The sequence below is a fragment of the Lissotriton helveticus genome, chromosome 12 (genome assembly GCF_964261635.1).
Source record: "Lissotriton helveticus chromosome 12, aLisHel1.1, whole genome shotgun sequence".
In the NCBI taxonomy this organism is placed as follows: domain Eukaryota; kingdom Metazoa; phylum Chordata; class Amphibia; order Caudata; family Salamandridae; genus Lissotriton; species Lissotriton helveticus.
In genome coordinates this window covers 378,279,900-378,295,243 of record NC_136073.1, presented here as the reverse complement: position 1 = coordinate 378,295,243, position 15,344 = coordinate 378,279,900, and the positions used below count along the sequence as shown (strand labels likewise).

The 15,344-nt window shown below is 46.4% G+C and overlaps 1 protein-coding gene across 1 annotated transcript in view; it reads right to left on the bottom strand.

Annotated features, from left to right (window-relative positions):
* LOC144798394 (cysteine-rich venom protein tigrin-like) overlaps positions 1-12,255 on the bottom strand; it is a 396,128-nt gene extending 383,873 nt beyond the window's left edge. Inside the window, exon 1 of the mRNA XM_078669247.1 lies at positions 11,795-12,255. Coding sequence (XP_078525373.1) covers positions 11,795-11,965 — 171 coding nt within the window. The 5' untranslated portion in view covers positions 11,966-12,255. The remainder of the gene's footprint in view (positions 1-11,794) is intronic.
* Between the last annotated feature and the right edge of the window lie 3,089 nt (positions 12,256-15,344).

The following is a 15,344-nucleotide window of genomic DNA, read 5'->3' as shown; positions in this document are numbered from 1 at the left end:
GCTGTAGTTCAGGGGTCACCAACGAGTAGCTTATGAGTGACTGGTAGTTCATATGTACATATTGACATTTACATAGTGTAAACCTACTTAGTGTGCTATGCAGTAATGGAGAATAGCGAGAGATGATACAAGATCTTGTACATCAAGAAGGGAATAATACTTTTAAGTTACAGTACACATATTTACAATTTGAGGCAGAGAGCGATTAAGTGATTTGTCCAGAAGCTCACAATTTTGAGACAAGTGCTGAAGACCGGATTAGAACCCCAGGTCTCCAAGTTTAAAAGTAGTCTACATTAGCATGTGACCACATCTCCTCAGCTAGTAAGTAGCCCAAGGATCTGGAAGCACGCCTAATGTGTCATACAAAGGATCCTTTGAAGAAAAGATGTGTATGTACGGGATGCAACCATGTAAGCATGACTTCTACCTACTCACCCTCCCCAAAGAAAAGTTTGTAAAAATGGAGGAAATTGTTAATATTAGCACATAATGTGACCTAAATTGAATTGACTAAAAGGGTGTAGTTTCGGAAGCGGCAAGCCTCATTCTCCTATGGCCCTCCTTGGGAATATTCATGTTTCACTTTCATTATAAAAAGTTGGACAATATAGTATGAAAAGATAAATTTTTTCAGTAAAGGTTCTATATAAATGGGCTTAAAAGCCATTGCTACTAGAGGTGGTTCAAAAACTCTGGGTAGGTATGTTCACATGGTTTCTAATTTCATTAAATATATATATATATATATATATATATATATATATATATATATATATATATATATATATATATATATATATATATATATATAAAATCTTTCTTTATATATTCATTTACTACCTGCCATTTTTCAATCCTGCCCCTACTGAGTAGTTCCTCGGTCACGTTTGAAAGGGGCAGGATGGAAATTATAACAACAAACCAAACTCGCAATCTCCTTCCATAGACAGCAGAATTAGATTTCACAATCAAGACAGATATTAAAATCTCATACAACAGTACTACTCTTCACTTCACAGAGACTTTACAGGTTCAGACAGCTGTTAAGACCAATCTTACATTCTCAGGGCCAGATCTAGAGCTTAGGGATTGGTACTTGCAGGGTGGTGGAGGGTATTACATCTGTCACCTTAAAGGACTACCGTCTGCCAAAGTTAGAGCACCGCTGGCCAACTGGGGATTTCTGAACCATGACAGGAACTGTCATCATGGCGTCTTTTGTGAAAGTACAAAAAGGTTCAAAAAGTTTGGCCAGCCGACAAATCTTAACAAACTTTGTCTTTCAAAAACAATGTGCGAGTTTGTTATTGAAAAACTAGAAAAACTGGAGACCCTCAGACCCAGGGAGTTTTTTCCTAGTGTGTTGAGGGTCATTATTTGCTTTTTTCTGTCCCTTGCCACCAGGTTTTAGCTGGCCGTGACAGACAGAAACAAGCATTAGGAATGCATTAGGGCTCGGGTTTGTTTGAGTTAGAGATAATGGCATTGTAAATGGCAATGTGTTTTAGGCATGTATTTTGGAGTGGAAGCATGTGGTGTGTGTTGGAGATATGTGTGTTGGATTGAAAGGTTATCAATGGTGGCATGCTGCACTTTAACGCATTATCTTTAAAAGGTAAAGTGCAGCATATTGCGATAGGTACAATATTAATTGGTGGATGCATTATCAATTGGTGTGTGCATTGATGGGTGGTGGATGTGTGTGCCTGTAGGAATTGTGCAGTGATGGCTGTTGGTGTGTGTGTTTGGTGGAAGCGTGCAGTGGTGGCTTGAGGTGTGTATGACTGGTGGTAGCGTGCAGTAAGAGCTGTTACTGAGTGTGGCTGTCAAGCATACAGAGCTGGATGGTAATGCGTGTGGTTGGTGAAAGGGTGCACTGACAGCTGTTGATGATTGTGCCAATTGAAAGAGTGGCTGGTGCACTGTCAGCTGTTGGTGTGTGTGTGTGTTTGGTGAAAGTTGCACTGACATTGTTTGTTGTGTGCGTGGGTGTTTAGCGGCACTGATGCATGGTCGTGTTTGTTTTTGGTGAAAGCGTACATTGATGGTTGTTGGTGTTTGTGCCTGGTGAAAGCATTCATTGACGGCTGGGGGTGTGTTGTTGTGTGTGTTGTTTTGTGTGTAGTGGTGAGTGTGTGGTGGTGAGTCTGTGGGCGTGAGTCTGTGGGGGTGAGTGTGTGGTGGTGAGTGTGTTGTGGTGAGTGGTGATGAGTGTGTGGTGTTGAGAGAGTGAGGTGTGTGTGGTTTGTGTGTGTGTTATGTGTGTGTGGTGTATGTGTGTTTGGTGTGTGTATGGTGTGTGTGTGTGTGGTATGTGTGTGTGGTGTATGTGTGTGCGGTGTTTTCTGCACACTCACACACTGCCCCTACACGTTCACACACTGCTCACCCGCACACTCCCAATGTCACCCTGCATAGTCACACACTGTTTATCCTGCACACTCACACAATGTGCACCCTGCACCCTTATACACTGTCTATGCAGTCACTCTGCACTCACTGTCACTTTACACTGACTCTGCACTCACTGTCACTCTACACTCACTCTGCACTCACTGTCACTCTGCACTCACTCTGCACTCACTGTCACTCTGCACTCACTCTGCACTCACTGTCACTCTGCACTCACTGTCACTCTGCACTCACTGTCACTCTCGCACTCACTCTACACTCACTGTCACTCTCACACTCACTCTGCACTCACTGTGACTCTGCACTCAGTCTGCACTCACTGTCACTCTCGCACTCACTCTGCACTCACTGTCACTCTGCACTCACTCTGCACTCACTGTCACTCTACACTCACTCTGCACTCACTGTCACTCTACACTCACTCTGCACTCACTGTCACTCTGCACTCACTCTGCACTCACTATCTCTGCACTCACTCTGCACTCACTGTCACTCTGCACTCACTGTCACTCTGCACTCACTGTCACTCTGCACTCACTCTGCACTCACTGTCACTCTGCACTCACTCTGCACTCACTGTCACTCTGCACTCACTCTGCACTCACTGTCACTCTGCACTCACTGTCACTCTGTGGGGCGGTGCTCCGAGCCGTCTTGTTACGATAATTAAATGGATCTGGGCTTGCGTGCTTTTTCTTGTAACAAAAAAAAAAGAAAAGCAAAGCTGTGGGGAGAAAGCCGTGCGATTTACCTTCCCCATCTCCAGGTCCGCTCGCCAACACCCAAGAAATAAAACCGTATTATCAACGCAAAAAACACCGTGCCTTTGTGTGTCAAATGTTCGGTCATTGTCTTTGCAATAAAAGCGATACATGTTTTCCCCCTTAATTTAGTTGGTGTGATGAAAATAAAAATGTATGTGTTTAATAGCTGGTGAGAGTTGTACTGCGTCTATCCCTGTGTGCGCTGTTCACGTGCCTCAAGTGCCAGACATTGCACAGACATAATCTCGGAGTTATGTGAATGTAAAAGTACTTAATCAAGCGCAAATTTCTACCTGAGGGCCACTCGCTGCTATCAGAGGCGGGTCTGAGGCAGATCAGCTGAAAGGAGGCTTCTTTCTGAGCTCAGTGTGTGCTAGTCTGGCGGAAGAAGCCAGGGGATTGCATGAGAGTGTGTGTGTGTCCGTGTGCGTGAAGTGTGTGCTGGAAATAGTGAACACACGTGTTTGCATGTGTGTGTACTGGTGAGTTCCAGTGAATGAGAGAGAGAGAGAGAGTGTGTGTGTGTGTGTGTGTGTGTGTGTGTGTGTGTGTGTGTGTGTGTGTGTGTGTGTGTGTGTGTGTGTGTGTGTGTGTGTGTGTGTGTGTGTGTGTGTGTGTGTGTGTGTGTGTGTGTGTGTGTGTGTGTGTGTGTGTGTGTGTGTGTGTGTGTGTGTGTGTGTGTGTGTGTGTGTGTGTGTGTGTGTGTGTGTGTGTGTGTGTGTGTGTGTGTGTGTGTGTGTGTGTGTGTGTGTGTGTGTGTGTGTGTGTGTGTGTGTGTGTGTGTGTGTGTGTGTGTGTGTGTGTGTATGTGTGTGTGTGTTTTGGAGATAGTGAACACATGGGGAGTAGTGTGGCTCACTGGTTAGAGGCGGCAGACCCGAGAGCAGAAGTCAGCCCGGGACCAGGGTTCAATTCCCGACGCGGCAGGGTCGTGGACCTTGGTCAGCGGACTCGATAATTCTCGCTTCGGTGCTTACTCTAATCAGGGGTTCCACTCGGCAACTCTGGGCATTAGCTTGCCTAATCTCCACAACGGCCCCATCAATTCCGGGGATGCCTGGCTCCACCTTGGAGACTCCCAGCAGGGACCATCCCACAGGGAAAGCCAGGACGGGTTCCCCAGAGTTATACAGCGCCAGGAGACCGGTGGACGGGTAGCAGTGCGCTTTACAAGCTCAAATACATTTACATTTACACATTTACATGTGCCAACACTTACACATGAAAGGAAGCAGACTGGTGAACGCGCCCCGACCATCTGGATTCTATTACCGCGGCACCCTGACAGCTCGTAATTGAAAATGTATTACACTCCCCTGCGCATAACCGCACAGAATATGCAGGAAGTGCCGAAACTGAAATCCATATGGCCTATTGCGTGAAGGCTACTACAAACACAGCACCGCGAGGACCAATTACCATGCAGATGGCAAAAAACTACCGAAAAATCTCGCGCATTGAGGAATTTTTACTACACTATTCTGAGCCCCGTAACAAAACGACTCGGAGCTCCGCCCCACTTCTGACGAAGTGGTGACGTAGGCCGAGCCCTAAAAAAGGACATCACACAGTCCACCCTAAATAGGGTGGGTGGGTTAATTCCCTACTACACCAGGCTGTCAGAAAAAGCTTTCCATCAATGACGCCAATTTGCCTCTCGCCTCTGTCAAGGGAAAGCTGGTAGTCCTCCCAACCCTAAATGGGCATGTAGATCGTCAGTTCGGCGTACAGTGTACTCTGTTACATTTGCAATGGAGCCCCCTGTCTGCCAAACTATAAATCAGACCCTCGGTCATCAAACAGCAACAGTCATAATGCCCTAAAAATCTTCAGTGTTGTAGAGAATGTAATGAATCTACATGATATATGAAGACCTGGCTATTGCTGAAAGTATGCTCTGGCACCAGAGACACCAGCAGTAGCTCTCCTGAAATAGACATAAATTTAAATATCAGCTTTAACTATATTTCAGAAGGGCAATATTTGGTCCTCAAAAATCAAGCTGTAAGTTTCTAGAAATATAGACATTTTGCTGTCAGATCATGGCCTTTAATTTTGAATAAATATGCTCTCCTTAACAAAAGCACTTCATTTATATGAAAATATATATTTTCCCCAAATACTAGCATTTTTATTTTTAGTAAATAAATCTTTGATCCCCAAACATCTACGTTGTACTTTAATCATTCTAGGGACAGAAAATTCCTCTGCATGGCACATGTCATCTACCCCTGCCCTGAGTGCCCAACTGGTCTGTTGTCTGGATTCCTAATGCTGATTTCTGTTGTCATAAGCAAACACAGATCATGCGTGTGCACCATGACATAGGCCTGTCTCACGGATTGTCGTCTTCATGGATTGGGAGGGGCACCCTCATAGTGGTGGAAGGCAACCGCCTTCACCAAGAGTTAAGCAGAACGAATGCTGTGGTGCCAGCATACTGTGTTGTGATCAGTAGGAGTTCACAGGTCCTTTTTACACTGTGTCACTGGAATGAAGCCCACCTCACCTTTTTAAAGGTCTCTTTGCTGCGTACTTAACTCACCCTTTGCCTACATCAGTTAGATGTAGAGTGCTGCGCAGCACAGGAGTGGGTACTCTAAGCTAGATGTGTGAGTGCCTGGGAAGGGCACAGTACAGGGTTAGAACACTACAGTGTGTATGTATGGTTAGTTTAAGTACTAAGTGTATGTATACCTGCAAGTAATACATTACATGAGAGATGTAATGTTGTGCTGTGCATGCACCATGACAGCATGTGCGAAATGTATGTGTGCATGCAAAAAGTACAATTCATGATGGGTTAAGTGGTGTGCAGCGCACGCATGGTGAGTGTTTGTGCTGGCACTGTGTGTGTTTACATGGAGGAGACAGTACTGGACAGTATGTGTGCCGTGTATGTACACTAAGTGCAAGTGTGCCTGCAATGGTGCATTATGTACACTAAGTGCAAGTGTGCCTGCATTGATTCATTACATGGAGGATCCTGGGTTCCATTTTGAGAAACACAGACTTGCCTGGGTGAAGATATGAGGAGTGGTGGAAGCTGCAGAACGGAGGTGGCAGGGCGGGGGGATGAGAAATAAAAGATCACTTACCTGTTCACTCCTCACGCTTCTCGTCGTTTTCTGCTCTTCCTCACTTCCAGAGGCAGGAAGCACCCAGGCTCCCCTACGCCAGTCACAACGCTGCTGTCCCCATACCAGCAGTGTTGTGATTGGTCTGAGTGCCCTGGTTCGGTGCTCAGATGGGAACTGTGAGCCTGTGCACGATTTACACCCAGGCTGTGCATTACAGCCCGGTGGAGAACATGCTAAGTGCAAATGACTGTTTGGCTGGCCCAAGATGGTCAGCCAAACCGTCATGTTTACTTAAGGTGCATATACCACTCTTCCTCCTGCACTGTGACAGAAGCCCAGCCCTGCCTCGCTCAACCTGGCTCAATAGAGAAAAATAAAATGATAATAACATCCTGTTAGTATCAATTTATTTTTCCTTTCTTGTACTGCTCAGAAGCAGTGGAGCGATGCTTCTCCGCTTTAGTGGTGGAGCTACCAATAGAAATGAGGAGTGGAGGAATACCCCAGACAGATTTTGGAGGAAGGGGGAGAGCGACTTCCCTTGTACACTTCAAAAGGATGCTCTTTGATTCAGCAATAGATCACAAAAAAGGGCCTGGACACATCTCAGGAAGAAAATGAGGCTGATAAAGGAATCATAAAGAGTAAGGTTGAGAGCTCGGGATTAACCTTCTGATGCACATATCACTGAGGCTGACATCCAGGTGTGAACTCTAGTCACTCCCATTGCCTGTGTTGTGGGACTATCAGCTTCAGAGTCTCCCCTGCTGTGATAAATAGCCTTTGAAGAGGAAGAAGAGAGTGAAAGGTTTACACTTCAAAAGAAGCAGAACCCTAACTTAAAATTTCAAAGATCCAGACCCTAAATCATATTTGATGTCTAAAAATGAACTATGAGAAGGTGAAGTTGAGATCCCAAAATCTGTCATCTGCCAAGCAGCCAGATGGGCTGTGTGAGGGTGGGAAGCTCTCCAAAACTTCTGCCTGTGACCAGCCGCGGGCCGTGGAGGGAGTTCGGTGGGGCAGAGAGGCGGGGCGGGGGAGGGGCAGAGTGGTGGGTACTAAACACCGGAATATGGATAATTGGAGGTAAGTAAACAATTTAATTAACAAAACGAATTTCGTAGTGCGCCCTGCATTGCAAAATGTGATGCAGAGCGCGCTACGTAATTCGTTTTATTTATTAAATTGTTTACTTACCTCCAATTATCCATATTCCGGTTTTTAGCACCCCCCCCCTGTCCCTCCCCCGCCCCGCCTCTCTGCCCCACCGAACTCCCTCCACGGCCCGCGGCTGCCTGTGACCAGGACTGGAGGTCAAGCCCTACTAGTCTCCCTGCTGGGTGAGGGGATGTCACCCAGGGAAACCTGGACCTTCTTCCCTAGAGTCTGGAGCATCAACGCATGCCTACTTGCCAAGACCAGAGTGCCCTGTGAAGAAGAGGTGAGCGTTGGAGGGAGCGAGATCCAGTGGGAGTCCTACTGAGAGGACTCCCAGAGCGAGGTGTGAGGAGATGGCTGTGCACCTATTGGGTCGTTGTCCGTGTGCAGGAGTGAATCAGCAACCCTCATATGCCAGGAGAGTGCCGCTGCGCATTGAGCTGTGCATCAAATGCCATGTGTATGCCAGCAGGTGCTGCCGGTACTGAGTATTGCCAACTCAGGCCGTCGCTTGGGAAAACTGAAGCTGCGACCTGCGTGCGAAATTTAGCACTGAGACCTGACCCATGACTGACTCAGTGGACTCCAGAGGATGCTGAGAGCACTTCAGTCCATTGCTGGTATACGGTGGGGAACAGGAAGATCAACTCCCTCCCCCTTGTGGGAAAAAACTGAACTTAATGCACCAGCCAAAGCCTGGAGCATCTCTGTTCACAGTAGAAGCTGGCACCGCACTTGGGAAACAGCCTGCACCTGCTGCTGCACGTACCATGAGCGACCCATATCCACTGAGCAGGATCAGAGCATTGTAAGTACCCGTGGTTGGGGCACCGCAGATACACTGAATGCTCCTGTGCTGCTGGAGCGGCTAAGACTTGATTTGGACCTGTCAGGCCCTGTGAGACTATCTGCTGAGGGTGTTGCAGCACCATATAAACGTTTTACTATCTCCTAAGAGTCAAAGGGGACTCTTGAATAAGGCCTACTAGTAAGCATTCTCTAGATGCAGCCACCAATGAATGGAAAATAATCCTGACCACAATGCAAGGAACTGGGTCAGACAGGGATTTGCCAAATAAACACTAGAGCCCTAACCTCAAAGGGATTGTGTTGTTGCTGGTGAATGCCATGTACTTCTTTGGATGCGTACAGTTAGAAATAAAACCCTTCTTTTTATATAAAAAATAGACATTGATTTATTGACATCACTGAGTGAACTTTGAGTATTGAGTAATAAGTTGTGTTCACTAACCTGTATCTACACCCCCCACCCGAGGGAGTCTTTGACTGCTGGTCCACAGCTACCACTGAGAGTCAAATGCAGAAGGGGTACTTGGCCCAGTTGCTCAGGATCCATTGTAGGTCGGGCCCCAAGATATCAGGAGTAAAAGACCTCAACCACCACAGTTGGGCCCGGTAGACCCTGTGTGTCCAATGGCCTTCTGAAAAGGGTTCTAACAGTCATTTCTCAATTGTACAACTGACAGCCATGTACACAGTGGTGTAGCTAGACCTTTGGCCGTGGCGGTCCCTCTGTTTTTTGCTCCGCGACAGCATCATTGACGAGGAGCAGGGTGCTGGCGAGATTCCTCTGATTGCTGCCCCACAACAGCTGAAGACTCGTGCGGTCTGTGGCGGAACGCCCCCCGCACCTCTCTTTCTATGCCACTTAGCACACAGAGTCCATCATACATACACAATATGATCTTCAGATTATAGGGATATCTACTATCATTCGATGAATGCTCAAAGTATGCCAAGTAATCTCATTGTTTTGCAAGGGTGAGCAATAACATACTAGGGTTGATTACCATCATACCATGAATGCTCACAATATGCTCAGTAAGTATTGTCAATATTATGACAGAACCAACCGTATAATGCAGGTATGGGCGGTGTCAAAACTTGGTTTCCCACAGTACTTTAAGTATAACCACCATTATGCAAGTGTTCCCCCCGTCAATAAAGAAATGCTCCTAACATCTGGTGCACCAGACACGTGGCTGCTGAGTGGGATACTGGAAGATGTAGAGACAAAAACAATGACATAGTCACATCTTCCTCGCTCACATGCACCCAGACACATACATGTACAGAAATATACTTGCAGAACAGCACTCTTCGACAGATACAGAAACTCACACTCCATCTCCCTCACAGTGATCACTACTATTTTTTAATTAGCTGTCTCTTTTGATCCTGGCACTGCTGCAAAATGTGGCATGCCATATTGATACTAACGCAGTGTGACTTACAGTGCTGGTCCTGCAAACCAGCCAATCAACATGCAGGAGCTGCAGAATCCTGGGCTGTGTTTCTGGCTCCACCCATCATTGAATACGTGTACAAAATGTCACTTACCTGCCTCCGTGAAGGCATGGTGTTAAAAAAACGAGGATGTTTGCATGTTGTGGGGAAAGAGTAAAGGAGCTCTAGAGTTAAGAAATCAAACCAATGGAATGAGAAAGGAAGCATGACTCCTCCCTTTGCCACCCACTTCCATTACTCCTCTGCTACATCTGTATTAGCGGCTGCAAACATTTCCATTTTATAGAGCTGTAACTACCAGGTGTTATTATGAGCCTAGAGACGTTTTAGGTCATGGGCAAAATGGACTCTGGCAAAGGGCCCCAGCATTTCAGCCCCCTCCTTCCCCCATACAGCCATCTCTCTTCTGCAGAGAGTCTTGCCCTGATGACCTTTAATCATTACTAAACAGATTATTTGAAATACTGTTTTCATGCAACATCCAAATAAAAGTTTCTCCTAGCTCAAAACAGGACACCACACATGAGAAATGAGAGAGTGTCACAGAGATGATTTGCAGTCATATTAGTGAGCTGCTGCTGTGTTACAATATTGGAAATACACACTGCTGCTATCCCTGGATATTCCATGTGGAGAAGTGTGGCTCAATGGTTAGAGCGGCAGACCCTGATGCAGAGGTCTAGCCCGGGACCAGGGTTCAATTCCTCGCCTCTGCGGGTCTTGAGCTCAAAGAAATTCCACAGACCTGATAATTCTTGCCTCGTGCCTATTCCAATCATGGAGTCCCACTCTGCAACTCTGGGCAATAGCTTGCTTAATCTCCACAACAGCCCCCACAATACTAAGGATGCCTGCCCTCCACCTTGGGGGCTCCCAGGAGTGGACACCTCACAGGAAAAGCCAGGATGGGTTCCACAGCGGTATTCGTACAAGCGCCTTGAGACCCTTGCGGATGAGTAGTGCGCTATACAAGTATCAATTTAAATTTTTTTACAATTTACATGTAAACACATTTAGCATTTGGATGATTGTGCCTGTGCACTGTCAGTGACGTGGCCAAAAGGGCACGAAAGAACTGAAATTGGATCACACAATCAAAGCTGTTCTGAACAGGGGCCCCCTAACTACATTTGGGCCAGGGCCCCCAAAATCCTTAAGATGTACCTGTATAAGCCAACTGTGTGGGGTCATTACATTGGTGTAGCTTGGTTTGCTCAGGCACTACAATTAATCGCCAGGTTTTTGTTTTTCACCTTTTTTTATACAATGAATTAGTACCGACATATTTTACGAATCTAAGATTAGAATAACTTTTAGTGTGTGAAATGTGTTAAAATGGCACAGTTTTGTACATAAGTTGTTATTTGAACGCTGAAGTGAAGTGTGAATGTTGACAAATCAGTGACACTGAAATTTTGGAAGCACTGATGTCTTTTGCTGTTTAAGAACCTCACTTTGGCATACAATGAACGAAATGTTTGCCGAAGGGTGACTTTTCTACAAAAATCTAATATTTGTAAAAAAACAAAAAAAATTACTTTTCTCGAGAAAAATATGAGGAGACTAACTAGAACTGGCAAATTTTGAACAAGAACAAATCAAGTGCCAAGAGAGGGAAATATGTATTCATGCGCAATTTATTCATGGTGAACACCTCTGCAAGATTCACTGGCTCATCAAGTTACAAAAACCTCTGAGGTAATATCTCCCCGGATAGAGCAGAGTGACCAGATTTTGAGATGGTAAACCCAGGACTGTACGGGCAAATCCGGGACGTCTGGTCGCCCTAATAAAGCAGCAAGGCTAAACAAACTATTTCTTAATTAAATGTTTCTAAAGATTCTGAAACCAAAATGAATACAACGAGGTGACGACGTGGGACGCTCGTCAATGCCAAATGCAGTTATCCGGTGGTCACGAGCTCCACTGTGACTAGGCAGAGTTAGCCTTTCATCCTTTCGAGGTCGGTAAATTGCGCACTATTAATGTAATAATAGGGACATATGTTATTTACGGTGCTTATAAAAGCCACAGGTGCGATATGAAACATTATTCAAAAAAACTAGTTATTAGAAATAAAACGGACAAGTCAGGGGAGCGGCATACCAGTTTCATCATGTTTGCAGCTGGAGGATTAACTCTCGCTCGGTACGTGTTGTGTAAATCCAGCAGCAGCTGTATTTCTTCCCCCGTGTAGTCCGTTCTCCTTCCGCTCGCGAGGCTCCACAGGAGGAAGACGTGAAGGCGCAGCGCGTGGGCAGCGGTGAAGCGGCGCATCCCGGCGCGGTGCGCTCGTGCCAGCGCCGGAACAGACTGACGCGCTGTGGTTTCTGTCGAGGATGCCGGGCAGCGCTTGCCTCACGGTTCTGCCCACACATCCCCTGCTGTGGCGACTCCAGCGAAACTCCCGGGCTCTGCTTTCCACCGCCTGCTGCTGGGCTCTGTTCCGCAAACTTCACTTCCCAGCCTGAAGAGTGCCTGCGTCCTCCGCCCGCCCTGGCCTCAATGACTTATTCGGTGAGATCAGGCGTTTGCAAAAGGAGCACTTCATGCCATGTACTTAACATTGCAACTCGCATTCGCAATCAAAAATGACCTTAATTAAAACCCTTCTCTTACAAAAACACTGTTACCGATAATTTATCTGACTGTTTCATGTTCCTCACTGGAGAACTAGTTATCCTTCCGCTTCAACGGTGGAATATGTACTTTTTGATACCCTAATCGCTCCAACTTGAGTAACCATCACTCTGTGTAACTCAAGTAGTTATACGTCTTGTCAGCTCTACCATGTTACCTGTAATGTTTGATCTAATGTACTTCGCTCTATTGTAAAGAACTCTGACACCTCTGGGTAAAGTATGGGCTGTATAAAATCAAATAAATAAATACATAAAATTGATCCGAAATAGCACCCATTAGTCATGCTCTGACAAAGGGAATACATGTAACGCCCCCACCCCTGAATTAAGGCAAGTCTGGAACCAAGGGCTGGCCTATCAAAAATATTCAAACTAGCCAACACCCGTCCACCTACCTCTCTCATCTCTCTTTTTCTCTCGTACTCATCTCACACTATCATGAAGTTCCCTAGTGCCTGCTTTAGTTTATTGGGATGAATGGAGAAATTTACAGACGTCCGCAGCGGTCCCTGCCCTAAAAACAGCTTTCAAAGGTTCCAGCCCACCCAGGTAATGTCCAGTTTAAAAAACACCAGCAGTCCGGGCCTGTCTTGTAGTGGTCAAAGCACAAGCAAGCATTTCATGATCTGCTCTTTAGACTACATATAGTTTGTCTCTTGCTACTTTATATTTCAATAAAATGTATGTTCCCTTTACAATTGCAAAATTTGAGGCAAAAGACAGCTCAGCAGGGTCAAAAGTGCGTAGAGAACATGTTATTCTTTCATAAGATGTGCAAAATATAGGGGGCAGGAATACAGATAGCCCTCATTAACAGTGCCTCAGAATGGTATCCTCAAGGGGATACCGGTCAAGGCGACAGGTTTTCAGGCATCTTTGGGTCAGAATTATGGAGCCCTCAAACTCCAGACTCCAGCCCCGCCCACCAACATGCTTTAATATGGGAGAGCAATAAAACCTCCCCCAGCTGAAGTTGAAGAAATTCTGTTCTGCCCCCACTCTTCTCCCCACTCTATCAAGCCAGGGCAAACAAAAAGGCCTCCAAACATGTAACAGGTAATCCAAGCAGGTAGTAAACGTGTGCAGATTAGGGCCTGTTATTTCCTCTGGAAGAGGGTAAAACATACAGCACTAGACCTGGTATTTCCGGGTCCGAGTGTTATTTCACATTCCGGGGGGAATCATTCCTAATCCTTAAATGACAGGAGATACTGTCTTGAATCGATATTTTTAGCCTCAGTATCTCCTTGCAGGGGGAACACATGAGGGCCTAATTGAGCATCAGTTGTGCTTTCTCTATGGTTTGGGGTTGACTGATGTCTTAAATAGGTGAAAAGCTGGAGGAGCGGAATATTACCACCTTAGACAGAGGTTAAATGTTGTCACTGGAAATTTAAAGGAATGCTCTGCCTTTGTCTTCAAATGTGGGTGAATGTGTTGTGTCTAAGGTAAAAAAGAGAGCAATACACAATATCATAGCATAAAGCAACATAACAACACAACTGAAAGCTAAAGGGCCCAGCACAACAAAACAGTCAAAACCGAATGTAACACAACAACCACAGTATAACACACCACAATGCAAGAACGCAGCAGAAAAGGCAAAGGTAAAAGTACAGCAACAAAAAAAATGACATTAGCAAAGTCATTTGGTCTAGGTTTAATGTGCCAATTCCTGCCTTGTTAACATATTAGAGTAATACATAGTGGACAGAGAGGGGTAACGTTTTAAAATAGTCGCTCATGCAGTTCAAAAGAACTCAAATGGAGGCAGAAGGATAAACCCAAATAGCCAATAGCCTTAGGTGAGAGATGACTATTCCATCGGGCTGAACCAATATTTGATCAACAAAATCTCAAGTCAATGCCTGAAAAAGTCTTTTTGAAGAAAGACAATGGTTGAAAGGGGTGGACCTAAAGGCCATTCTATGTATATTGTAAGCAGTTGGTCTATTTGACAGCTGCACTGTCAAAACCTAGACTTAGAAAATAAGAAGAATCAACTAAGTGAAGTTCGGTTGAACAATTATTTCTTAATTAAGACAGAAAAAGGGGAGGACCTTGGCGGGCATCCGAGATGGCCGCATGAGCACAGCGCTCTCCGGACCCCCGCCACTCCCGGCATGATATCCTGAACATATCCTGATTCTTCACGAGGATTTGTGTAGAGGACGCTAGGCTGATCTTCCTGGAACTTTCGGAATTTGATTTGGACCCAGGGTGCCGGAGTTACGGTGATTCGAACTTTCAGGATCCGCCCTCGAGGTGCGCCCGGGACTGGGTGAGGCTCTGTGGCCGTCTTGGAGTTGAACAACAGCGGCAGGGGGATTGGACTTGTGGGTCCCCCTCTTAAGTTTCGGTTTCGATTCTGCCTCTGACTGAGACATCTGCAGGGGAGTCTGGCCTGGGCTGGGCCCGGGGCACGAGACGGCTGTCGGGCCTCTGGCTGGCTTATTCTCCTATCTGATTGGCTCTATCCTAGTGGTACCCTTGTGGCGGCCCTTTGATCCCGGAGCCCTACATTCCTGTGCCCATTCCATCGAGCCTGGTAAATCTCCTTGTGACGCAGTTTCCAACATGGCGGGCAGAGGGGACCGAGAGACACGGGAGACCAAGACGCCCCTGCGCGGGGGCCCGGTCCAGTCTAACGTTATGGACCGTTACACCCACTTGAAGGGGTCCCCCGGAGCCGCCCTGCCCGGTCCAAGCGCTGCTGACCACATCGTGGACGCGTCAACGGAGCCGTCCTTGCAGGACATCATGGGCGCCATTTCTGGCATGAAGGAGACGATAGGCCAACAATATGAGGCCTTGGCCCACAAAATCGACACCGTGGCCATTGATGTGAACTTGATTCGAGCCGACCTATCGAAAACCAATGAGAAGGTGAAGTCATTGGATCTCAAGTCATCCAGCCTCACGGCAGACGTCTCGGAGATACAGACGGAGATTGGTAATCTCCGTAGGGTGAACGATTTCATGACCCGGCGCTTGGAGGACTTTGAGAACAGGGC